The 25,518-nt window shown below is 54.7% G+C and overlaps 1 protein-coding gene across 1 annotated transcript in view; it reads right to left on the minus strand.

Moving 5' to 3' along the window:
• GTF2IRD1 (GTF2I repeat domain containing 1) overlaps nucleotides 1-22,585 on the minus strand; it is a 65,518-nt gene extending 42,933 nt beyond the window's left edge. Inside the window, exons 1-2 of the mRNA XM_030462395.1 lie at nucleotides 22,536-22,585; nucleotides 742-870 (exon numbers count right to left, since the gene is read on the minus strand). Coding sequence (XP_030318255.1) covers nucleotides 742-864 — 123 coding nt within the window. The 5' untranslated portion in view covers nucleotides 865-870; nucleotides 22,536-22,585. The remainder of the gene's footprint in view (nucleotides 1-741; nucleotides 871-22,535) is intronic.
• Between the last annotated feature and the right edge of the window lie 2,933 nt (nucleotides 22,586-25,518).

Here is a 25,518-nt window from a genome sequence, read left to right on the forward strand (position 1 = left end):
TAGAAATGATCCAGGGGTGCATCAGCTCTGTGGAACCTGCTCCTTAGCAAGGTGGTGGTCAAAGAGAGGGGAATTAAGTCTCATTGAAAAAAAAAACCCAACCCTCCTTGCCTTGGGAAGGTGCACCCAGCATAAGTACAGGAAACAGGCTTTAAAAAGGGAGGGGTTTTCAGGGCATGGCATTGCCATAGCCATTTGTTACTACAGACTCCTTTTCCCTTCTTGAGCACATTCAGAGTTACAAATAAGATTAGCTCAGGTCCACGAGCCTTAATCCAGACAGTTATCTTGTTTATGTAAGCACGGCTGACTTAGGCAAGGTTTCTACTGGGAATTCTATGTCAAAAGATATGAAAGTTATTTTCTTTGTTCTCGGAGATAAAAGCCATTGTTCTGCTGTTGTGTAAAAGCTCAGGGTAACACTGGTAAAACATTGAGAGGGGGGAAAAAAAAACCCAAACCAACAACCACCCTACATTCAGTTGATACCAGCATAAATATTAATGGGAAAACAATATACATCCGAGATTAACTTGGGCTGTCTATGATCCTTATGGCTGCAAAGGTGGGAGAGGATATTTTTTTAATTATATTTTATTTATTTCCCAGCTCCAGCATCTCCCTGAGCTTTCTGGCAGGAGAAGGGAGTGAGCTGAGCTCGAGAGCCCTCCTGCTCCAGCCCTGCTCCCAGCCAGGGAGGTGGAAGGAGGGAGGGGGACAGGGATTCCACAGGTCTCTTACCATGGAGTCTAAGGCAGACACTAAGCTGGTGATGATTTCATCTTTCTGGGGAAAAACCATATTCCACTGGTCAGCTCTGGAGGTGCCGAGAGTCACATCTAAAGGCTTCCCTGCCAGGGCCATATTCACCTGGAAATAGGGAAAAAAAGAAAGAGAGATGCATCACTCTTACTGCCAGAAAACCAATGCTGAGCATCCCAGAGCAGCCCCCCCAGCAGCATGTGCCACAGGCCACAAGGCAATGCTGGCATGGATACACTGGGGAAACTGAGGCACGGAGAGGGGCCAGGACCAGCCTGATCCCCATGTTCCCCACATCTCCTCTGCTAAATAATTCCTGATGCTGCTGAGCCATAACCAAACCTTGAGACTGATGCTCATGTCCCAGAAGCAACCAGGTGACCTCCACCCTCAGGACTCATCCCCAGGGAGATGCCACCAGTGTATGGGGTGTGCCAGGGTTACCACCAGATGGGACCCCCCCCAAACCAGCAGGATGTGGCCTTGACAAGCCAGAGGATGTGGCACTGAGCAGGGGGTGTCCCTACGAGGACACCGTGCTGGCCATCCCCACACCTCACTCCCTGTTCCCTGGGTGAGAGGAGAGCCCAGCACCCAAAGGTGCCCCTGAAATGTGCTGAAGCCATGGGGTGCTCTGCTTTGCCCTGAGGACAGGAGGCAACTCATGGCATGGAGCTCTGTCACCAAATAAATCATCCCACCCTGCAGCTCCCAGGAGATGGTGCTGGCAGGAGCAGGACCAGGCAGCACTCGGGGACCCCAGATGTGAGAGGGGGCTGAGCCCTGGGAGCTCCATCCCACACTGCAAAATGGGGGAAAAAAAGGAGGAAAAATGCCAGAGCCTGGCTACATGTGCAGCCACTATGACGGGTTTCTGCTCCCCATGAGCCATGGTGATACTGATGTTGTGGGGGAAACTGAGGCAGGGGGAAAGTGAGGAGGGGGAAAGTGAGGAGGGGGAACGTGAGGAGGGGGAATGGGAGGAGGGGGAAAGTGATGGGGGGGAAGTGATGAGGGGGGAAAGTGATGAGGGGGGAAAGTGATGAGGGGGGAAAGTGATGAGGGGGGAAAGGAATGGGGGGGAAAAGGGACGGGGGGGAAAGGGACGGGGGGGAAAGGGATAGGGGGGAATATTGAGGAGAGGAAAACTAAGAAGGGGGAAACTAAGAAGGGGGAAAGTGAGGAGGGGGAAAGTGAGGCAGGGGTTCAACCCACTCCCACAGCAGGGCACCCACACCTGACACAGCACCATCCCCCCAGCACCATCCCTCCCAGCTCTCGCCCCTCCATCCGCAGGGCAGCGTCGCACCGCCCGGCTTTAATCCTGTGGATAAAAGGTGCCAAATGAGCCAGCAAGGTTTGGGAGCCACTCGAACCGGCTCATAAATCATGTGCTCGGAGCCAAAAGAGGATAAAAGAGGTTGGAGAATTTCTGAGGAGGTGAGATGGGGCAGGAGGTGGGGAGCACGAATGAAACTGGCTGCACGGAACTTGGTTTGCGGCTGCTCGGCCCCACTGAAAATAAGGGGTAAAAGTCAACAGCAAGAAAACCCCAAACCCACCTTCCTGCTCTGCTTCACACCTGTGCCCAAGCAGAAGGAATTTGCTCACCAAATTTCCCTGCAAGCTGGGAAATGGTGGGGTTTGGCCTGGAAGGCCAAGTCAGCCCCATACCAGCACCTGGAGGTGCCCGAGCATCCATGGGGTAGGGGTGAGGAACGTGGCCTCTGCCCCTCCAACCATGTTGTTATGGGCCATGCAAGATGCTAACAGGGGTAGAGACAGCTCCCTGTTGGATAAATGACAACAAAACTGCTCTTGATGAGGCCACCAGCCCAGCTTCCCCCATGTCCCCTGCCACAGGAGCAGGCGAGCAGCACCAGGGCCCCACCAGCACCCACAGAGGGGGGGATGCAGAACTGTGCCAGCTGTGCTGCCCCACACCAACTGCTGCTGGCACAATCCTCTCACACACAACTCTTCTCCTCAAGGATGCTTTTGAGGAAAAAAAAAACAAAAAACCAACCCAAAAGCAGGCAGCAGTTTGGAAAATACAGCAGGAAACTGAATGCTGGTCTTGCAGCCCGGGTCCTACCACCCCCCCTAGACACCCCCACTGCAGGGACAGGGCTCTGCCTGGCCCTTCCAGCTCCATCATCACCAAGGGTTGCAGTCACACCAGGAAATGCTCTGTTTTCCTGCAGTTTGTGCATGCATGGGTGGACAGACAGATGGATGGGCAATGCACAGAGCTCTGGAGCAGCTCCCTGCTCTGCAGGTGCAAGCAGCTCATGATTCCTTCCTTTAATCAATGCTGTGTTAACAAGAGGTGTCTTGCTGCAGCTGGCAGGGAGCAGAGAGGTGACAGCAATGCTGATGCCCACCTCAGGCCACCCCCCTGGCCCATGGGACCCAACACTGGGGACCAGCCCTTGCCCATGGGGTGCTGTCAGGAAACAACTCTGCCCAGGGAGCAATGCTCCCTCTGTAACCCCTTACAAGGCAAAAACAAAAAAGTCTTATTTTGATGCCCACACAGATTTCAGAGTGCCCTAATTCTTATTAAATACAACTGCTACAACATGGATGTTCTTGTTGCCCCCTGGCAGCGTTTTGGTCCCTGCTCAGTGGGGCTGGTGGCAGCCACCTGGATAATCCAAGCTGCACCAACCTGCTCAGCCATGCTGTGGGACTTAAGGTGGAAAAGCTTCTCCTCCCTGGGCTGCAGAAAGCAAAGCCATGAGCTGGATCTGGCCCCTGAGCAGGAACTGAAAGGAAAGCCCAGGATAACATCAAGGGGAAGTGGGGCAGGGTCTCTGCAACCCCTCCCTACCTGGCTCCCTGCAAGAGACTGAGACAAAAATAATCCCTTTCACCTGGCTGATGGATTAACAAGGAAAAGGGAGAATCCCACAGCAAGAGAAAAATGAAAATAAAAATATGACCCAAGTAATAAAACAGGACTTTAAGAGATGCAGGTGACAATATTCCTGTAAAGCTTTTAATCATTTACGGTCATGAAGAGCAGTGAGAGCAGATTTAGAAAAGGGGGGAATAAAAAGGAGTTAAAAAAACTTCATGGCAAGTGCTAGGCTTATTCAAATCAAATTAAGATGTAGGGCTTGAAGCTGTTTGTCTAATCAAAGGGAAAGTAATCTTGAGGAAAAGTGGGGTGAACCATTCTCACAGCACTTAGGGCCAGCAGCAGGGAGCAAGGTGGGTAGGATGGGTGCAGAGCATCTTGCCCCCTCCTGAGGCTCCACACACCCATCCTGCAGAAATCCCACCCCGAGGGGTTGATTCCCCTCTCAGACTTGGGTGGGGAGAGGGGGGCTCAGCCCCATCCCACCTCTGCACCCTGAGTCCCATCCGTGGGGGTCACAGGGTGACACAGGGACAGTCACGTTGCTGTCATGGGGTGAAAGCAAACGTGTGCAGATTGGGTTCAGGGTTTTTTAATATAAAAAAAAATGAAATATTTTGTTATTATTTCACTATTTCTCCCCCCTGAATCAGTCTCACAGGGAGGGGGTGAGCAGCACAGGGACAGGGCTGCCATGCCCCAGGCAGCCCACATGGGCCATCGCCTGCTCTTACACCACCTCTTTCCTCCCCTTCCTGCATCATCCTGGCAGAGATTAGAAAATTTGGCCCTGGGGGAGTTTCACTGATGAATCACCTGGGCTGCAGCAAAGGCAAACCAGGCACGTGGGGAGGCTCCTGAACCCCTACAGAACCAGCAGCTGCTCCCCCCAAGCCTCACAGGAGATCATCTCCCATGATCATCCCCCCTTGCACCCCTGGAACGCTGCCACGGGGCAGCATCTCTCCCCAAAATAAACATCCTCCAGTCTCCTGTGCTGCCTCACCACTTCCAAAGCATAGTAAATAAGGAAAAAAAACCACACAAAAAAAGAGAAAAAGCTAACAACACCACAACACCCCCCCAAAAGGAAATTTCCAAGCAGAAACTTGGTATTAGATGACTTAAATTATGAACAGGAGGAAAAACTGAGGGGACCTTCTGTGAGCATGGGGCTCACTCAGTGGCAGAGGTGGGTGCAGTGAGCTCCTGGGTCTCTTGTCCCCTTTCTTTTTTGCTCATCTTTTCAAACCTCACAGTAATTTCTAGACCTGAAATCACTTATTAAGCCTTTTCCACAGAGCCATGGCAGAGCTTGAAAAAGGATCTCCACTTGCCCATCCTCCCCACTGCTTTCACCTTGCTGTCTACAAACCCCTAAACCCCCAAATCCACTTTCCTGAGACTCCCAAAAGAGGGTTGGACTCCTTACCTGCCCCCCCTCAGCCTGCTGCTTTCAGACCACCCCTGCCAATGTAAAAAGCCAAAAATCCCTTTTTTGGGGATCCCCAAGGCCAAGTGGGAGACTGTGAGATGGGAACAGCTTAGGAGGGATGGAGGACATCCCACACCTTGGATCCCTTTCTGCCAATATTGGTTTCAAACCAAACTGAGTGATGGGCTTGTTTTTTCCCTACCATATCTTCCAAATGTAACCCTGGTGATGTTCACCATGTGAAGCACCTCTCTTAACCAGACCACTCACAACCACTGCAGGGCAGAGCACCCGATGGCAGTGACCAAACCCCACCCCAGCTCAGCAATTAAATCACCAACTGCACCCCTGGGCTGGGGGACATCAGCCTGGACACAGCACCAAGGGCTGCTGGCAGCAAGAGAGTAGAGAAAAGCAGGGGGGCAACACAAGGAGCCCCAAACAGATCTTCATGTCCTACAGCATCACTCCAGAAATCCCCCTGCCTGGGGTGTTTGTAAAACCTCCTAGTTCAGGGAATTTAAATTCATGAGAGCAGTGACCATTCAGCACAAAGAAAAGGAAAAAAGGGGAAAAAAAAACCCTAAAACAACCTGACCACAGTGCCACAGTCCTGCCTGCAGCTCCACACAAGGAGTGGCTGGAAATCATCTGTGCATTCATTTTCCCAGGAATATTCTGCCTGTTGCTTCAGTGGTGCTGGTGAGACCATGGAAAGGTGAAACAAGGCAGCCCTGATTTCAGCAAAATATTAAAATCTATGCATATATTAAAATGTATATATATAAAGAATAAATACATACAATTTAGAGGTAGGTCTTGTCATGGTCGGACAGGCTGTTTCCCCTCCTGGGGACAAGCACTGCTGGGCTGGGGGGAATCAGGCTACCAGGCACCAAAAGGGCTTTAGAAGGTGGCATTTGGGCTTCTTGGCCACCTGCTATGGTTGATAATCCACAGGATGCCAGGTGCCACATTCAGCCACCTCCATCCTTGGGACTGAGGGAGCAGGATGGGATGTGACACTGTGTCCCAGCACATGGATGTAACAGTGACCTGCACGTAACGACACGACTGATTTTTTTTTTTGGTAACTGCCTTTTTCAGAGTTAAAGGGGATTTTTAAAAATCACACTGGTCCTGGAGGACATTTAAGGAATTAGCCCTAGCTTGCAGGGCTCCAACACCAGGAGTCAGAAGGACAAATCCCTGGGACAGCATCCCCTCTCCAAGCAAGGGGACTCCAGTGTCCCCACTGGGGACATCGGTTTGGGGCAGAACCCATACTAAGGGTTATCTCCCCACCATAGGGAAGGAACTCCTCTTTCCCACTGCACCTTGGGGACTTTTGAGGTCCCTTTTTTGGCCATTAGCAGTGAGGTGCCCACTGAGCTGGAGTCGCTGGAGCAAAAAAGCCCTGGAAACCACATGAACCACAGCGGGGCAATGCCAGGGGGAATGACCAGGATTGCATTTCAACTTGTGGCTTTTTTTTCTAATCACTTAAGCAAACACCAGTATCAGTGGAGCTGACAGATGTACCAAAGCCATCTTGGGGGCAGGAGCACAGCTCATGCTTGCTGAAAAACCAGTTTTTGCTGCAGTGATGGAAGCCTCTGCCCTGTATGAGTGACTTGCTCGTGGCACAGTGGTTTTATCCCACCCGAGCCCCCATCCCTTACACCCAACTCAGCACCAGCCTCCAGCTCCCATGCCAAGGTCCTCTCCACCCCAACTGCAGCCACCCAACTGGTGCTGGGGTGGTTTGTTCCTTCACTAATGAGGCTTCATTAGCTGGCAATGGTTTTGCTGGAGGGTTGGCACTGATGCCAGTGGTGCCAGGATAACTGCAGCTCAGGCAGTTGGCAAAATGCCCCCAAATACCCTCAAATGTCTAAATACACACATACACACACACATACACCAGATTCCTCATCACTGCCAGGGAAGGGGGGGGGGCCTCTGTTTTTTTTTTAGGGTACCCCATGTGTCATCCTGATGCACCCACTGCAAACAAGCACCCATCAAGGCCACACTGACATCCCCCAATGGTGGGTGCCACCATACCCCTGCCCCAGTCTGGTCTGACTGCTGCCTCCTAGCCACTGCCATGCCTCTCCCTGTATCCACAAACTGCCTTTTTTTGCTACTTTTCAAGCTGATCTCATGTTGCAAAAGCCTGAAAGCAGCAGAGCTGGGGGGGACAAACAGCTCCCAGCATGGTCCAAGACACCCAACTGCTCGTGCCTGCATCCCTCACCCACCCCGCTGGCTCTGCCAGCTCCCCCAAACCCTCTCTTTTTTTTTTCCCCCACCTCCTTCCAGTTGGGTGGTAACTCCCACCACCATACACCTCCAGCCCTCTTTTATTTCCCCCCAAAAAACCCCAGGGCACCTGCTGGAGAAGCTCCTCACACACACGCCAGCACCACAACAGCCACCGGCATCGCCGCCTCGGCTCCGCTTGCCCGGATAATCCGGCGCCTGCTGCTGTTTAGTCCCACATATAAAAGAAGCAAAGAGCAAACCAGGGGCTCCTGCAGGGGGATGTGTCAGCCACAGGAATTTTGTTTTTCCCCCTGCCCCCGAACCAGGACTCTGCATTCTGGAGCTGCCTTGATTTTCTTCAGCCTGGCCTAGGTGCAGGCGTGACTATAGTACAGTAAAATTATAGCAGGCTCCTGTCGAGAGCAAAAAGAGACAGAGGAGGATCAAGTGCCCTTCAGAAGCTGCTCCTTGTCTCCCCCAGGATAAACACTTTCATGTCAGGGTGGCTGCTGGAGGAGCTGCTCTGCCCGTGGAGCTCCAGACAAGTTTCCACACTGCAATCTCATGGCAGGCAGGCGTGGAAGCTCCTGCTTTCAGCAGCTGTCTCTCCATTTATTAAAGAAAAAAAAATAAAAATGAAGTGAGGGGGAATAAGTGTTAATCGGAGCCTTCCCACCCTTGCAGGGAAGGGATGCTGGGAGCACTACGCATGGGAAGCTGCTGGAGCTGAGCCAGATCCTGCCCTGCTTGGTGCTGAGATGAACTCCGTGGCGCCCGATGGGTGAGCAAAGGGACCTGGGTGCTCACCCAGCTCCCAGGGATGAGCCCCCCACCCTGGGGGAACTCAGCACTGCTGAGTCCTGGGGGACAGCCCACGATGCTTTGCAGTTCCTAGAAGGAGAGGCAGGGAGAGAGGGCAGGGATCCTGTGTCCCACACACCAGGGCTCAGGTTGCACTTCCCAGAAGGGGGCAGCTAGGGGAAGCCAAAATTAGCAGGGGACTAATTCTGCCCCTTAGTACATCCCCTACCCCAGCACCACAGCAACTGCCAACAGGGAACCGTACATCCTGGCCATGACAAGAAGATGCTTGGCAATCCCTTCCCTTGAGAGAAAAAAAAACAAAACCAAAACATGATGAAAGGATGCCCAGAAGCTGCAGGATGACCTGCAGGGAAAGTCTGGGTGCTGGACGGACCTCGGAGCCCAGCACCAAATCCCCTCACACCCAGATCCAACGCTGAGCACCCAAAGGGAGGCCAGGGCAGGGGGAAGGAAGGGGATACAGTTTCCAGCCCTTGGTTCAGTGGTGTGGAATCTAACGCCGGGGTTATTTAAAGCCCGAGTTTGAGCAGTGTTCAGCTCCTGGTTGCGTGATCAGGATAAAAAATCGCAATCCTAATTCCTGGCCCCCCGGTGCCTATGGCAACTGGTATCCGTCTCCTTGGAAACTAATCTCGTGGTATTTGAACAATGTACCAAGGGCCTTTAATCTCCCAAACACTGTAAATCTTTATTCTAGCCTGCTCGCCTCCTACCCCAAGAGCCAACATAAAAAGCCTGTTGTTTTCCATGAAGTCACCAAGAGCTGAACTCGAATTTTATATTACACGGGCACATGATGCTCTTTTGCCTTTTTTTTTTCTTCATTCCTGTTTTTTTTTCCCCTCTACAGAAAAATCCCACGTGCACAATGCCTGCAGGGGCTGCAGCACTGGCCTCACACCCAACAGAAGGTTTGGTTTCTCCAAACAGCACCCAATGCCCCATTCTGGCTGTCACCCCAGTTGGTGTGTCCACCTTGAGCCTGTCTAACTGGACACTGCTCCAGAGGTTAATAACAACAACAACAATAATAATAAATCTGAATTATCTCATAAAAGAAAATTCCACAACCTGCAAGTATAAAAAGACATAAGGCCCAGGGTAATGAGTTGGTAATGAGCAATGGTCCATCCTGGTGCTGGTGGGCACCTCGTTTTACTTCACAGCACTCAACCCCAATGTTTTTTTCCCTTGCAAAGCTGCTGGTAAAGGCACCAACCCCTTCCTCCAGCTCCCAGGTAGGGCTGGGGTGGCCCTGTCCCCCCACACTGAGCCCTGCCCATGGCCAACACTGCTCATCACCTGCTCTGCCCAGGTAATTGCCTCTGCCTAAGAAGGTTTCTGACAGATGCTACCTAATCTCATCACGTTTCCATTCTATCTCTAATATTTGTCTCTGGTTACTGGTGTCTCAGCATCAAGTATTCCCTGTGTCACAGGACAGGCTATTTGCTAATCCCAGGCTTGGCTCTCTGCAACACAAATAAGCTTAATAAAAAAATAAGATGGCTTTCTGAGGGGATGAGAGGAGGCTCAGAGACATGAGCATCCTGTGCCCTGAGCTCCCCCCTCCTGCCTCCTCCCTTCTCCCTGATTTATGGGATGAGTTGGAAAGGCGAGAGCCTACGTCAGGTTCCCCTGGCACAGAATCTCAGAATGGTTTTGCCTGACCTTAAAGATCACCTGGTTCCATATCTCCCTGCTTCCCAACCCTCTGCTTCCATGGTGGGGAGCACATGCCAAGGGCTGGTGCCAGATGGGTTTTGTCAGCAGCAGCCTCAACACCTGCTCAGAACCATCCTGCACAGGCAGGGCACCCACCACCAGCAACAGAGGAGTTTGGGTCACCCTGCCAGGGAGTAAGGCAGTGCCACCAGGGATGGATCCCCATTTTCCTCCTATGGCAGCCTGAGGATGGGGCATCAGCCCCAAAACCTCCTGCTGCTCGTGCAACCCCAACATCACCTCGGTGCTCTCAGGGCTCAGCACCACCACCCACTGCCAGAGACAAACAGCCATGGGTGCCACGCTGCCCCCACCCACCCCGGGCACAGACATCACCCTGAACAGGGTGACAACACGCCAGGAGCCACCAAGTCCAGCCAAGGATGACTCTGGCATTCCCTGGCATCACAACCAAAGCTTCAATGCTGAGTCCTGCATCCCGGGAGCTCAGCAGCTGAGGGTTCCCTGGGGGTCCCCAACCTATGGTCCCTTGTAGCTGCTAGGGCTGTCCAACCCCCAGCTGAGGGGTTCCCACCAGTGAGATCATCCCTACAGCTCTGAGGAGGAGATTCTCCAGTGTCTAATATAGCTTGGGCACCCAGCACAAGGTCTATCCTTGCCACAGGGGCTTGGGTGCTTTCACACTGTCCCCGAGCCTTGCCATGATGGTGAGAGACAGACAGACAGGTGGATGGACAAACCCATACCCACAGAGGGTGATTACACAACCCAAGGTCTCAAACTGCCTCCCCTGCATCAGTGCCTTCACCTGGGAAGGGCATCTCAGGGGGGTCCTTGTGGTACTGGGGTCCTGACCCCCTCCCTGGCAGGATTTGGGGGGAAAAGGTGGCAGGAGTGTCCTTGTTAGCCAGCTATTTCAGCTGTGACTCAAAGGCCACTGGGGCTGGCGTGGGGCTGGCCCTAAGGAGCCCTGGGAGGGCAGCCCCAGGCTGGTCTGCACCCAGACAGGGCCTCTCCCACATGCTTCTGCTTGGAGTCATCCCGGGACAAGGTGACCTGGACACTGCCACCTCCTCCTGCCTTAGCCATAGCAGCCCTCAGGCTCCACCATGGTGGCCTGGGCCAGCACTTCCTTTCCCCTGACGCCTTGCACCACCCAAAGCACAAAAACTCCATCTTTCCCAGGGGAAAACTGGCCCGGGATCAGCATCACCTCAAGGGGACATCCATCACCTTAAGGGGACAACCATCACCTCAAGGGGACACCCAGCCCTCCCCAGCAGGACCAGGCCACCAGTTCCACCTCCCAGTCCAGCTCACCCAACCAATCAGCCCTGCCACCACTTCAGGGTAGTTTAGCAAGGGAAATGAGTCAACAGAGGTGTCCTCCAACACCACCATGAAGGGACCTTCAAGGACACCAAGCCCCTGCAGCACCGGCAGAGCCACGGCCATGACACAGCACATGGGGACAGCGGAGCCTGAGGTCTCGCAGAAACACATGTTCCCCCCTGCTAAATTCCAGCTTAATTCTCATTTCCATTGTGTTATGAAACACATTATCTGTTGAAACTAAGTCAACAGTTGTTTGCATTTACGTGTAAACACAGGGAATATTAGGAATGGGGCCAGCATTCTATTTGCATACGAAACGCTGCCGGCGCTGCCCTCTCTCCCTGGCTCTGCTCCATCCCTGCAGTTCAAGAGATGAGGGGAGATGGTGAAACCCAAGAGCACTGCAGCTTGAGAAGCTAAAAAACCCATGTTTTTCGCTACTTTTATTTCCGTGCATCAGGAAAAAAACCTAAAAAACCACCCAACAAAAAACCAAGCCCATCCCTTTAAACCCACACATCGCACCGACACGCACAGCCCTTCATCTCAGGCCCAAACTGAAACCGCTTCAAATTCCCAATGATCCACATATCTTATCAGGACTGCTTTGCATAGCACATAAATATTTATTTGCTTTTAATCCTGCAAAGCAAACCTGCCTCGTGGCACATTTCCCTTCAACAGCAGCTCTGGCGCCCAGCAAAGCGCCAAGAGAAGCAGCGCCCCAAACCCGGAGACTGGTTGGAGTGCAAGGGCAGGGAAACAAGAACCCAGCACTTCTCAGGGTGCCTGGGGTGGTTTTAGGGGTGCTGAGGAAGCTGTGAGGCACCCTGGTTCCTTGACACCAGGGAAAGCAGAAGCCTAGCTCAGGCGCCCCATAAATAGCAGAAAATAAATACGTGAGCGTTGTGGTTTGGGTGTGGGAGGTGGCTCGATGCTGATTTAGCTCTGGGATGTTGATGCTTCCAGGAGAGGTGATACCAGGAATGGGGACTGGCACCTCAGAGAAAAAAAACCAAAAAAACAAACCAGAACGAAAACCAAAACAAACAAAAAAGATTTGGGGGGCTGTGGGAAGGGAGAGCTCCTGGTCATGGGGAAGGCAGAGGGGGGCACTTTACTTTTTTGCGGGGCTTGCAGCTTATTTTTTGGACATTTGTAAAATATCAACCTGATTTGTTGGGTTGAAAAATGGAAACCCTTTGATGTCGTCGTTTGAAAGATGGGAAATGAGCAGCTGCACCACCAGGGAATGGCTTAGGCTCCATCACCCCCATTCAGGACGCCACTGAGCACACACCTGTACCCCAAACGCCACCAAGCTGCATGCAGCCTCATCCACCACAAAACTTGTCAAAACCAATTAAAGAAAATGAAGAATTTTCACCCCCCAAACCATCCCAACACCCAAAACACCCCAAAATTACCTCTTGATTCAGCCAGAAGGATGGGAAGCAGCGTGCTCGCCCGCATCCATCCCCGCTCTGCAGCAATGAAAGAATTCAGATGGGGACCCACGGAGCCTGAGTTAATTTCTTAATCAGTTCCCCCTAAATGGCTGGCAAGCAATTAGGCAGCGTGGGTGCCAAGCCCGGGGCAGCTCTTGGCATGGCTCTTCACCCCAGAGCTACTTGACAATGGGGGAGCAAATATTGAAACAGGAGGGTTTAGCTCAGCCACCCTCCCTTGTCCTCTGTGAAGCTGCAGAGCCAGGGAAAGCCGAAAATACCTCATTAAAACCAAAATGCTGTTTATCCCCGAGAGGGGAGGAAGCACCCTAACCTCTCCCCAAGGCTGGTGATCTGGGATGGGAAGGAGAAACCACCCCAGCCACCCTACAAGAGGCTTCCCCTAGGTGCTGAGCCTGATCCTGCATCTCTCCCAGCCCCAAAGTGAGACCCCCCGAAACATCAGCACCCTCAGGAAGGGATAAAGCTTCATCCCCACTCCCCCCCCTGCCCAGCACCTGGCTGATGGGGTCACAAAGCACCCAAACAGGCAGCCCAGCTCTGCTCAGCATCCTTGCAGCTACTCAAAATACCAAGGGCAATAAAGAGAGACTCAAGCAGAAAGCAAAATCAATACCAAGAAGAAAGATTCTGGGCTTCAACGCCTTCCATAGCATCGCTGGTGAAAGGCAGGTTAGAGAAGGAGGGGGGAGAGGACAGACAAACTCCCCCACATCCCCAGTACGTGGGTTCCAGAGGGACAGCTTTTGCTGTCAGGTTTTCCACAGGCAGGGAGCATGCAGAGGGGGGTGCAGACCCAGCCAGGAACCCCTCACCTCCCTCCAAGTTTGATCCCACCACATCTTATGGGGAGGAGGAAGAGGAGGGAAACCCCAGCACTACAGCCTGGTTCCCACTCAGGAGCTTTTGGGGAGCGTGGAGCCAGAGGGAGGGAGCACACAGGGACAGTGACTGTCTGTCAGCCAGCACTGGGAGCAAAACCACCTTCCCATTGCTCTCATCACCCAAGGGAGCCACTTCCCTTCCTGCTCTTCTGCTCCTGTACCTCCAAAGAGCCGGTTCCCAATGGGAATCTTCTTCCCTGCCCCAAAAGGGACAGTACCAGGAGGAGCCAGTTGAGGCTGAGACCCTATGAAGGTGGCAAAGCCAGCATCCTGGAGCATCCTCAGCAGCAGCTGCCCCCAGCAGAGACAACCTCCATGTTATTTTTAATTATCAGGTTGAAAATAATGAAGGATGCCTATGTGTGCTCTGGTGCATCGATGGCAATCCAGTGGTTAAAAACAGCCCTTTCCAGGACAGTGGCTGCCAGCCACCCATGGGCACCCCTGGCCCTGTGGGACACTCTCTGTGCCCCCTCCATCAGCATCACCACACCAGGGCCACCTCACAGCAGGAGCTCAGCCAGGCTGGAAATCTGCCTCTTACATGCATGAAAAAAAAAAATAAATAAATATCAAGCCCAAAATACAATATTCAACAATACCTCTGCTGCTAGGGGAGAAAGCAAGAAATCAGGAGGAAGAAAATCTACTGGCCATGAAGCCACAACCTGAGCAGCTGGCGTGCAGAGAGCTGAGGGGATTTGTGCTCCAGGGTGCAGAGGGGAGGAAAGCATCGCCCTCGGCGGCAGCACAAGTAGAGGAAACTTTTGCAGCACTGGATCTGGCTTTTCTCCTGGTGTACAGGCAGTGACGGGGCTGGATTTTGGCAGGTGGAATTCCCACGGAGATAAAGACCTTGTTTTTCAACAAGCGGTGGCATCGTACAGGAATTACAACAGCAAACATGGGGAAACAAAGAGGTTTTTCAAAAGAGAGCAATAATCCTCGGAGGGGTGGCTGCAGGAGGAGGACGTGGGAGAGATGTGGGGCTAAGCTCCTGCTCCCCCACCTCCCTCTAAATGAATAAATCTTTGGGCATGTGGGGCAAAAGAAAAAAAAAAAAAAAAACCCAAACCCAAAACAAAAATACAACCCACCTGAAGGCTAAGTATTTGAGGAATTCAGGATGGAGGTGGGATTTCTCATGGCAGATGCTGAGTGCCTGCTCTTCCCTGCAGCAGGATCCAGCAAGGAGCCATGGGAAGGGCTCGGCTGGATGCTGGGTCCATCCCAGATCCAGGTGTTTGCACGGGGAGGGCTGAGGATGCACCGCATCCCATCGGTCAGCCCATGGGACTCTCAAGTCACCCTCCTCCCCTCTCTTTTTAAGTAAAACAAATAAATACAACCTGACACTCATTCTAACATCGTTATTAAATGTTTAATGCCCTGGTAAAGGTCACAAGCTCCCACCACAGAGCTCACTAACAGCACAGGGGCCAGGGGCTTCCAACCACGCTGCTCCACGGGAGCTGCAGCGCCCGGCACGCTCCTCTCCCAACCCAACATCTCCCCAGGGAGCTGCTGGTGACAAATGTGCCAGAAACCTGAAGCTGCCCCACCTACTGTCAATGCCAGCCCCCGGCTGAATTTCATTTGGGGACACGGGAGAGGGTGTTGGCATTTTTTTGGGGGTGGGAAGAAAAATACCCCTAGCTCTAGCTCGGGGTGAAATGCTGGAATTTCACTTCAGGGGTTTCTAGGTGTTTTGGGTTGGTTTTTTGTTTGTTTTTTTTTTTTCCCCAGAAAGATGAGATGAAATTACAGCCCAGTGATGCCCCTAAAGGGTGCAGAGCAATTTATTTTCAGTGATCCTCCTCTAATGAAGCTAATTTATAACCTTGTCAGAAGGCACACACAGACTCAGGGCACCGGCGCGGCTCCCTTCCCCCTGCCCACCTTTCCCAGGATGAGAACCTCCGACCCAAACCCCAACCAGGATGTTTATTTAAGGCCCAAAACCCCAAAGGCACTTTAAACATGCAGAGTTCCTCACATATTTTTGCCAACCAAACATGATCCTTCCTGCTGGTGATTGCAAAAGCACTCCCAGCTCTGTCCCCTCTGCCACCAGGACAGGGTTGTCCCACTGCTGGGATGGGAGCAAGGATGATGCTTGCTCAGGGACCCAGGGACCTGGTGGCATCTTTGGGTGCCCTCACAGACCACAGCATCCCCACACAGTGGGGTCCCCAAGGTTTGGTGACCTAATTTTTGAGGGACTTGATGATGACCTTAACATCATCCCAACAGCCCCACCGTGCTCCGATGGGCTCCTCATTAGCTGGAAGGGGTCAACAGCTCATTCCCAGCTGGTTGAAAGGGGGGAAACCATAAGAAAAAAAGCCACTTCTTCCTCTGGATCAACCACTCCTGTTTCCCCAACAAACCCCATGGAGGACACGGGTGGGAAGGAGCAGCAGCAGCGTGGCAGGCAGCTCCCACCAGGCCAGCACGGTGCTTCAGCAGATGGTGGATTGTAACATCATTATATTTACCTAACGAGATTGCTTTATGGTAGCCCTCCAACAATCAAGCCAGAGCATCTAAAAGGCAGCAGCCAACTCCTGGGCTTTGACAAACCCAAATATACATATAAGAAGAAAAAAAAAATCTCTCTATAAATCACCATTTCAGAGGTCATGTTAATAAACTGTTTTTTTTTTCCCCATCATAAACCACATGTGACTCGTATGCACCAAAAAAAGATGTACAATTCCATCTTTTAAGTCTATCCAAGCTTTGGGGAGAGGAGCTGTGGTGATGCCATAGGCACATGGGGCTCAACCCCCAGATCTACCTGCCCAGGACAAGTGAGGGGTTGGCCAGCATTGGTGTTTCCTGGGCAAGCACAGCAAATGGGGTGCTGGCCTGCTAAATGCTAATGCAACACAAAGAATAAAGATCATTCCCACATATTTAATCATTAGCAGAGCTCTGGGTAGAAATTAAAATCAGGCCCCTGCTAATTAGGGAGATATAATCCTGTCTTTCCTACAGGTTCATCCATCCACTGCACTGAAACAAGCAGAAAACCCACCCGATGGGGAGAAGGACTTGGATGGGAGCCTCAAACAGGTCCCAAATCCCCATGGCAGGGGACAGCCCCATCCTACTGCTGCTGGGGGGGGGGATGTGCCAAATCACTCCTCCTGGGAGGCTTGGTGCTGGTCCAGCCCTGCATACAAACCATCCTTTTGGGAAGGTCTGAGCAGCAGCATCCATCCATCCATCCATCCATCCATCCATCCATCCATCCATCCATCCAAAGCCCTACCACTGCAGTGGGCTGCATGGCACCCCAAAACGTCTCCCTGATGGCAGGTGGGCACAGAGGGCAGCACCAACCTTCCTGGCACTGCTCCCAGGTGCTGTCATCACTGGAAATTGTCACCCCTGCTCCCCAGCACTCACAAAGTGGCCCAGCTTAATTCCAGACGCCAGGACTGCAGCTAATTAGCAGCAGGGCTGGGTTTGTCCCTTCCAGCTCCCTGTGCCAGCACGGGGGCTCTGCCCAGCTCCCAGGTGTCACCTCCATCCCCAGACAGGCCAGAACTGTCCTGAAGCCAACCACTTGGTGTCACCAGGCTGGAGCTCCAGCAGCAGATGAGCAAGCTGGTGGCCAGTGTCCCAAGGCAAGGTCACCTCGGGTGAACATTAAGGAGTGGGTGGATTCTCAGGCAGACAGAGCTGGAGGTGAAGGCTCTGAGCTCTGCTGAAACCTGGGTGTGGAGAGACACTCATCCCCACGTGCCACCCTCTAAGGAGGGGTGAAGCATCCTTTCACACAGCAACCAGACAAGATTAAGGAGGTCTTCTTCACCCACTGCAATGCTTTCATCCCCCGAATTACCTTTCCGCTCTCCCCATGTTCTCCCTAAGCCATACTGACCACCTCTATGTTCTTCTAACCAGAAGTTACCAGAGGGAAACCTTTGAAGTTTTAAGGGGGTTTTCTGTTTGGTTGTTTGCTGTGGGTTTGTTGGTTTTTTTTTTAGCAATGGAGAAGGAAGCCAAGGGCTCCCTGATGGCCTTGCCACCAGCAAGACCTGTGGCTGCGATCCCATGACAGCCAGGGACAAGGGCTTAGCTCTAATCTCTCTACCAAACCCCTCTTCTCACCTCAAGGGATTTCTCAGCCCCTCTTATTCCAAACTGCACCACAGAGCTGTTGGTTATCAGGATCTGGGCACCACGTGTTCTATTGGAAACGCTCAAATCCCTCCAAACTCAACCCACTCATTACAAGGGGATGTTTCTCCTTCAGGAACACCAAACCTCTCCAGCTAAGCAGGACACACAATCCCTGGCAGCAACCAGCATCCTCATGCATCACCAGAAAGTGCAAGAAATGCAAAAGAAACCCCCAAATTACCAAACATCCCACCCACCTGCCATCTCCAGAGGGATCTGTGTCCCAGAGCAGCTCTCTGAGCTCTCAGATTTTCCAGGTGCAGATTAGCAATAGGTTTTTGGTGCCCACCATGAGCCTTGGCACCCATCCAACACTTGGATGGCCCAGGGGCACAACCAGACCCCAGCACACCCTGTAGGGGATGTCACCCAGGGGCAGGGGACATCTGAGCTTGTCCCTCAAACTGCTGCTGGAGCAGAGGTCCCAGGCACACAAGTGGGTGCTGAATGACACATTTCCAGAACCTCTTCTAGGTCTGCACTGACCTCTCTAGGGGCTTTCACTCCTTTTGATGTTGCAGATTTACAGAGGATGAAGATAAACACCTCATTCCTCTCATGAGGAGTGGAGATCAGGTTGGAAGGGGGGGACACCCTGATGAAGGACAATGACATCTGTGCAGATGCACAGCAGCAGAGTGATGCTCATCACTGGTCCTGTGCTGAGGTTAATTCTCTCCTCAAACCAGCCAGACCAGAGGGAGCAGAGAGAAAGCAACGTGAAGGCAGAGAACTCAACCAGAAGCAGTTTGGCTGGAGGAATGCACAGCTGCTTCTGCAGGAGGGGATCAGTGTCCCCAGAGCTTTCCTTCCCAGCACCCTCCCTCAAGAGAACCTCACTGATGCTGTGTTGGTCCCTCAGAAACCACCAAGGTGTCTGTAAGGTGGTGTTTGGCCATGGCTCCTGATCTGGGAGGAGATGTGGGGGGTATCACCCACACCAGTGATGCCCCAGCTGCTCTGGGGAACATCTCCAGCAGCAGCCCCCTAGCCCAGCCCATGGTTCCACCACCACGAGGGCACCACACAGCAGGGCTGAGCACCCACCCCAACTCACTGCACGTTTTTCTCTTGGCCTTGAAGCAAAGTCAACCAGTGGGGCAACACCAAGCAACAAAAGCATTGAACTGGTGACCTGAAAAACCCAAACTCCCAACCACAAAGTCCACCTGGACCCCAGCCACCACACAGCCTCCTCGAGCCTCCTGCAGCTTCCCACCAGACTGAGAGCTCCTGACCTCTTTTTAAAGATGATGCTTCATCTTGAGGTGAATAAATAAAACATGGCTTGAGAAGGGACAGGCTGCAAAGGGGCAGAGCAAGGTCTCCAGGAATCCTTGTTCCAGCCTGCACAGACTCACCAGCTTCCCAGGAAACCTCTGGCTGGGGCTGCTTGCTGCCCCCAACCCCCCTGCTCAAGCCAGCATCCAGATGGACACCAGAGACCATTCCCCACAGCTTCTAATAAATGAATCAGTACATACATTTTTACCTCCTGGATGGATCTCTCCATCCTCAGAAGGGGGTCCCAGTAGGTCTTACCCCTCCTTCTCCCTGACCTCAAGGAGAAAATTTCTAGTGGTGGCAAACCCACCCCACATGCCTTCAGCACCAAACTCTGCTCCCCCCAAGGCCCCAGAGGAGATCTGGCATTGCCAACGAGGTGCAAGACAGGGAGACACAGCAGGAGCAGAGCCCAGACCCCAACCCATGCATCCCCTTCCCCAAACCATCACCCACCACCTGCTCCTGGGAGAGCTCCATCCTCACCTCATCTCCTGGGATGAGCCACCACCACATCCACTCACCACAGGCATCTGCAAATGGACACCAGTGGCACCAGGAATCACCACACCCCTTGGCCAGCGGGCAGGGCAGGGGAGAACAGGGTGATGCTGCCTGAGCCCAGCCCAGGGGTCAGTCCCACAATGGGTCCAGCCTGGCCCCCAGCCCCTCCACATTCCTCCAGCCCGGCCGCTGGGGTGCAGGCAGCCGAAATTCCCAAAGGAAGTGCAGGGCATTGGTAATTGCTGAAAAAAATCCCAGCTATTTCCTGCGGGAGCAGCAGATGGGAATCCCCCATTAGCTCAGTGGTCTGGGATTTTGGGTCTTCGGGGTGTTTTTCTCCTCAGTTTTAAGCAGGATGTCATTCAGGTCATACGTGACACCACATCATGTGGGACAGCCAAACCCATCTCCTCCCTGCTGGCCCCAAAGCTCACCCTCCTTGTCACCTCCTGCCCCACACAAAGTGCCACTGGATTTGATGATCTTAAAGGTCTTTTCCAACCAAGATCCTTCTGTGTTGGGCTCCTGGGACAGCACCAGGCAGCCAGCAAGGGCACTGTCTCTCTCACCCAGGCTGGTAGGGCAAGTTGCTAAATACATCCCTGAGCAGGTTCCTTCTCTCCTCTCCTGGCTTCTCATTAGCAAACCTAAATGAGCAGCAACCCACGGCAGCACCAGCAGCTCCTCCACTGGGACACAAAAGCCCTCCCAGGAGGGACAACAGAAGGAGACGGGGGTAGCCACCAATGTGTGTCCCCTGTGTCACCCCCAGCTCCTGCAGCCTGACCCCTACCCCTGCCTGCACCCAGGGGTGACACATCTGGGCAGGGTTCATCCTCAAAACACAGCCTTGAGAAGTGACACCAGTTCAGGTAACAGGGGGGCACGAGAAAACCAGGGACACAGCCCCCAGCCAGGACATCCATCAGGGCAGCCAAAGTCACCTGTCCCCCAGCAGTCACCACTACCCGGGTCATCACCAGGACCCTGGTGAAGGGACAGGAGCCATGTGGGTGGCCACAGAGCCACCCTGACACCCGACCAAGCTGCCTGGTACCACCCTGATGGTGACACACATCACCCTGCCCCAGCAAACACTGGAGACACAGAGCTGTGGCCTTCAGCATCCCAGCCCCTCTGCTGCTGGGGAGCTCGGGGCTGCCACCAGCAGCCACCACACCACTTTCTTATTTCATTGCGAGCGCTGCGGCGGTTTCCACGGGAGTGAGTGGGAAATTCCACACAGCAGGGCTGGCCATGCCATGGGGGGGGAGAGAAAACGGGGGGAACGGGGACAGGAGCCCCTGGAACCTGCAGACTGAAAGGTGCTCCCATCCGCAGGATTCTTCCCCAGCTGCAGCACTTCCAGCAGCTCCTTGGGGAGCAGAGATCCCGAAGCCGAGGGCCCCATCACGTGCGGCTCTGTGCCGACATCCCCAGGCTCTGTCTGGAGCCGCTGGCACGGCGATGGATGCGGCAGGAGCCAAGGGAACGATCCCCAAGCTCCCGTGACACCCTTGCCCGGGGTTCTGCAGGGGTGCTCGGCGGCACCCAAGCCTCACAAAAACACCCGGGCCCTGCTCGAACACCCCGGGGTTACCTGCGCAGAGCCGCCGGCTCCGGGACTCGCTCCGGTGCCAGACGTATGAATAGGATGGCTCCGACTTACCCCGATAAACCCACCCGCCGGCCCCGGGCGCTGGAGGGACAAGGGCAGAGGATCCCCGGGAAGCAACTTTCTCCCCATCAGTGATCAGCGTCCCGAAGAACCCCCGCTTGTCCCCGGGGAGCCGCAGAGGATATTTGTCCCTCCACCCCCCCCGGAACCAAGGCCGGGGCTCCAGCCCAGCCGAAGCCCCGAGCACTCGGGCAGCTCAGCTCAGCTCAGCCCTGCGGTTGTTTCCAACCGCGCTGCTGGAGGAGAGGGGGGCGAGACCCCCGAAACAGCCCTGCCCGCAGATCCCCTGCCCGGACCCCCCTCCAGCCCCCCCCCGCACAGGGGCAGGTGACAGTCCTGGAGCCATCTCAGGGACACTGCTGGGTTGTTGGGCACCGAGGGACAGCCTGACACCCCCTGACTGCCCCAGCACCCCCCGGTAGTACCACACCATCCCCCTGCCATGCCACCCAGCCCCATCATCCCCACTCCCTAATGTCCCCCGCTCCCCTGCCTTACTGCCTCCTGGCACCCCCCAGCTCCGAGGGTCCCACTGACCCCCAGCCTCATCATCACTCCCAGCATTCCAACCCCCCAGCCCGAATAACCCAAGCCCTATAGGAGGAATATCACCCCCAAGCCCTCTGGCCCCCCAATACCCCTGCCAGCCCTAGGGCTCCACAGCCCTAATGTCCCCCCGCAGCCCCCAGCACTGTCCTACCCAGCACCCCAAATGCCCCCTGCACTCTCCCAACCATGACGAGCTAAGCATTCCCCCCTCTAGTCCTATCATTCCCCCAGCCCCTAGTGCCCCTCTATGCCCCCCAGCCCTCACAAACCCCGCATCCCCCAGCCCTATTGCCCCCCAACATTCCCCAAGCCTTGATGCCCCCCCTACACCTCCACAGCCTTATCACCCCCCCAGCAGCCCTAATGCCCCCCTGGCAGCCCCCAGCCCTAATGCCCCCAAGCCCTACCACCCCTCAAGAGCCCTAATGCCCCCCAGCATCCCCCCCAGCCCTATTCCCTCCCGCAGCCCTGATATCTCCCTGCACCCTCCAAGCCCTATCACCCCCCAGCTCTAATGCCCCCCTGCATCCCCCAGCCCTAATCATCCCCTTGCACTCCCCCAGCCCCAACGAGCCCAGCATCACCCCCCCCCCAACCCTTCTGCCCTTCTCTCAGCCCTAATACCCCCCCGCAACACCCACCCCCCCCCCCCCCTCCCAACCCCATCTCACCTAGCATCCCCCAACCCCCTTAACCCCCCCAGGGCTGGGACCCGGGGGTGGAGGGGTGGTGCGGGAGGGGACCCACACAGACACACACCATGAGGAAGGAGGGGGGGGGTACCAAAACTTTTCCTTACCGCGGGCGGCTGGGGCGCGGCGGTCCTGCCTCCCCCGGCGAGGCTGCGCGGGAGCGGCGGGGGCGGGCGGGGGGGGGCCGGGATGGAGCCGCCTCCCGCCGCCTCCCGCCGCTTCCCTCCTCCCCGGGCGGAGCCGGTGCTGCCCGGTGGGGGCTGCGAGGGAAGAGGAGAAGGAAGAGAAGGTGGAAGTGTGGGGGGGGGAGGATTTAAAAAAAAAACCACAAAAACAACAACAAAAAAACCCCAGCTCCCCCCTCCCCCCCCCCTCCCGGTGCCGGGCTGGGAAGGGAGAGCAGCTCTTTGTTCTGTAATCCCAGTAAAAGTGCCAGCCATTCGCCCCGCCGCTAATCCCAACCCCGCTCAACGGCACCATCCATTGGCTGCCATTTACATACGGGATTAACCAGCCCGGTAACCGGCCGGGGGGTACGGAGGGGGGGACACACACCGGGTTAAAACCTTCCTTACCGTGCCGACCGTGCCGAGCCGTGCCGGGCAGCGCTGCGGGTACCGTTGCGGCTCGGCTCGGCCCGGGTTGGGTGCCTTGGGGGGTTTGAGGGGTGCCGTGGGGACCTGTCGCCACCTGTTGGTGTTGGCACGCTTGGGCTTGGCATGGCAGAGCCCGGTTTAGCATGGCAGAGCCCGGTTCAGCATGGCACAGCCCGGTTCAGCATGGCACAGCCTGGGTCAGCATGGCACAGCTCGGCATGGCTTGGCTCAACACAGCATGGCCCAGTCCTATATGGTTTGGCATGGCATGGCACGGCACGGCTCAGCACCTCCTTACCCCTCATGGCTCAAAGCTTGACATGGCTTGGCACGGCCCTGCATGGCTTGGCACAGCCTTGGTCAGCATGGTTTGTCTTGGCATGGCCCAGCCTGGCACCACTCAGCCCCACTCGGCATAGCCTGTGGGCATGAGCCATGAGGGCACAGCTAGGGACAGTGCAGCATGGCCCAGACTGGCACTGTATGACCCAGTCTGGCACCGTATGACCCAGACTGGCACTGTCTGGCCCAGCATGGCACTGTGTGACCCAGTCTGGCACCATATGGCCCAGACTGGCACTATATGGACCAGCATGGCACTGTGTGACCCAGTCTGGCACCTATGACCCAGCATGGCACCATATGACCCATACTGTCACTGTATGACCCAACATGGCACGGTACGGCCCCACTCAGCCAGTGCCACCCCAGCCTGGCCCATTTGGGTCACCCATCTCACCAGACCCAGGCCCACCCCATCCCTGGGTGCTGCCACCATCCCCCTGCTTGATGGCCCAGGGTGTGGGTGCTGGCAGGGGAGGTGGCTCTGCAGTGGGCAGGGGTGATCTCCTGAGCTCCTCACTGCTCCTTAAGGAATAGGCAAATTAAACCAAACGAAAATCTAAATAAAAACAAAAGCTAAAAACTAACTTGACAGTGTTTTAACCTCGAAAGTTGGAAAGTGCTGACAGGTTGGGTTTTTTCCCCCTTTGAAGCACGCATTGTGCAGCTGCTCCATTAGCTGGATTTTGTTTTAAATAAGTGATGATTTATTACTGCTCAGGGGCCACGGGGAGAAGAAAACATTTTAAGAGAAAAACACTTTTTTTTTTTTTTTTTCCCCCCCCAGTGTTCCCCAGAATGGGGAAGGGGCTTTGTGGTCTTGCTGAGCCCCACACTGGAGCATGGGGAGCCACCTGCCATGGGGAGCATCCCCCATGTCCCTCCCTCGTGGCATCAGGTCTGATGAACTCAGTGCACTGTCTGGGGGCTGTGCAGGCTCCCAGCCAGATCCCAAGAGGGCTGAAGGGTGTGGTGGGTGCTGCTGGGGTGTCCCAGACCCAGTCCCCAGCTCACCCCCAGCCCTGGTTGTCCCTGGGAGCACAAAGAATGCGTGGGGACAGATTTGCTGGATCATTAAATGGAAGATCTTCCTCAGCAGGAAGAAATCAGGGCACCTTATGGCTCATTATCTTTAAGCTAGATCCCCCACCCCCCTTTCTTCTCCCTCCACAAAAAAAAAAAAAAAAAAAAAAAAAGCCCCAACAAAATCAATTTAATTAGGTCACCAGAGCACAGGAGCTGAAAAGGGGAAGCAGCCTGGAAGGATGGGCAGATCTGGGGGACACGTGCCCCATGTCCCTGGCTCCTGTCACCCCTGCCCTTGGCCAGGGAAACCTTTGCCAGTAAAGAAAAAAGGGGGAAAAACCCAAGTGTTTTGGTGCAAAGCCCCAAGGGCTGGGGTCCTGCCTGCACCCTGTGTTCCTGCTTGCCCCCCAGATGTGCCCCAGCCCCAGAGGGGACCCTGGAGACCCCTGACCCTCCAGGCAGGAAGGGGAAGGGTTGGGATTTGGGGATTTGAGCAGCTCCTATGTGGGGCCAACTCAGTGCTGGGCAAATACCCTGCAGGGTGACACTTCCCAGAGGCTTCTGGAGCACAGGGTCCCCAAGGAGACATTGGCACGGAGGATGCCCAAGGTCCCTTGGCCAAAACCCCACATCTGTCGGGTTCCAAAAGTGCAAGGAACCATCTTCCCCTTTCTCCTGGTTTGGGCAGAGACCCCAGGAGCTGGTGGCAGGGCTGGGACCCCAGGGGCTGGCACTGAGGGACCCATTTTACTCCTCTCCCTTGGGGACTGTGAACCAAATTCAGGTTGGAGACCTGGAGGTGCCACCTTTGGAGCTGAGTCCCCCTGGCCAGCACCTTGTCCCAAGGGAACCTCTGCTTCAGGCATCACCCCCAAGCTGAGCCAAGAGCTCTGGGGAGGTGGAGAAGCCAGAATGATCCTGAAATTGGGAGAAGGAGCCTGAGGAGGTGGTGTGGAGGGTGGTGGGCTGAGGGCTTGAACTTCATGAGAGCTGGGAGGGATGCGCTGAGCCCAGCTTGGGGAGCTCTGGGCTATCTGGGGGGAGGTGGGATATCTGGAGGAACCCCAGATGTTCTCCAGATGTTCCACAGGTGGAGGTACTGGGTGCTGCACCCATCCTCTGGGGA

This window comes from Calypte anna, chromosome 19 (assembly GCF_003957555.1).
Source record: "Calypte anna isolate BGI_N300 chromosome 19, bCalAnn1_v1.p, whole genome shotgun sequence".
NCBI lineage: Eukaryota > Metazoa > Chordata > Aves > Apodiformes > Trochilidae > Calypte > Calypte anna.